Source organism: Corvus kubaryi, unplaced genomic scaffold (genome assembly GCF_017639235.1).
Source record: "Corvus kubaryi isolate FWS band 111438036 unplaced genomic scaffold, C.kubaryi_AGA036_p1.0 37285, whole genome shotgun sequence".
Lineage (NCBI taxonomy): Eukaryota > Metazoa > Chordata > Aves > Passeriformes > Corvidae > Corvus > Corvus kubaryi.
In genome coordinates, this window is record NW_024581089.1 from 532918 (window position 1) to 534012 (window position 1095).

The 1095-nt window shown below is 75.7% G+C and overlaps 1 protein-coding gene across 2 annotated transcripts in view; it reads left to right on the top strand.

The window, feature by feature from the left end:
- Window positions 1-274: 274 nt before the first annotated feature.
- Window positions 275-1095, top strand: part of PHF2 (PHD finger protein 2) — a 59835-nt gene continuing 59014 nt past the window's right edge. For both annotated transcript variants that reach the window (XM_042026646.1, XM_042026647.1), the window contains exon 1: window positions 275-801. In XM_042026646.1, coding sequence (XP_041882580.1) covers window positions 704-801 — 98 coding nt within the window. In that variant the 5' untranslated portion in view covers window positions 275-703. The remainder of the gene's footprint in view (window positions 802-1095) is intronic.

Below are 1095 nucleotides of genomic sequence, written 5' to 3' on the forward strand. Positions count from 1 at the left end.
CTCCCCGCGCGGGCTCTGCCCGCTCCGCAGACACCCCCGGGCGCCCCGAGCGGGGTCCCCCCGCTCCCGCAGCCCCCCGAGCGCTCTCCGCTCCGACCCCCCCCGCACCGCCCCCCAGGCCCCCCCGGCGGGGCGGGCGGGGGCGCTCGGGCTGGGCAGCTCCCTCCCGGCAGGCGGGGGTTAACAAAAACACGCGTTTTCCGCCGAGCCCCCGCCGCGCCCCGGCCCCGACCGGGGAGCCCCGCTCCGCTGCGCCGCGCTCCGCCCGGCCCCGCTCGGCCCCGCTCCCTCCGGGCTGACGCAAGGCCGGGCCCGCCGGGGAGGCCGCGCCGGGCTGTCACCAGGGGGCACCGCCGCGATCGCCGAACACCGGGAATCACCATCCTGGAGGGACAACAACAACAACAACAACAGAGAGCCCCGGCCCGCGGCGCCGGCGGGCGGCGGGACCTGGCCATGGCCCCCGGCTCCGGGCAGCGCTTCCCCGTCCTCCGGCACCGCTCGCCCGCCCCTCTGGAGCCCTAAATCCACTATCGCGGTTTTTTAGCGTTTTTTATTATTTTGTATTATTTCGGTTTTTTTCGCTCTCCCCTTCCTCCCCCGGGTCTCCCCCCTCGGCGCCTCGGCCCCGCCGCGCTCCGCTCCGCTCGGCCGGGCGGGCGGGCAGCGGTGAGCGGAGCGGATCGGCGCGATCGGCGCGAACATGGCGACGGTGCCCGTCTATTGCATCTGCCGGCTGCCCTACGACGTGACCCGCTTCATGATCGAGTGCGACGCCTGCAAGGACTGGTTCCACGGCAGGTAACGCACCGCGCCCGGCACCCCGGCCCCGGCCCCGCCGCCCCCGGTGCTCTCGCCGCCGCGCTCCCTCCCGCAGGCCTTCCCGGAGCGGGGAAGGAGGAGCCGCGCTCCCCGGCGCCGCTCCCGCGCTCCCCGCGCGCTGGTTTTGTGTGTTTTGTGGGTTTTGGGCTGGATTCCCGACACAAAGCTGCTCCCCCCGCAGTGACACCGGAGCCCCGGGGTGGCGGGGGCCATTGTGCGCGCCCGGGGAGGGGATGCGGCCGCCCCGCGCCGCCCGCCCGCGGCTCCGCGCCG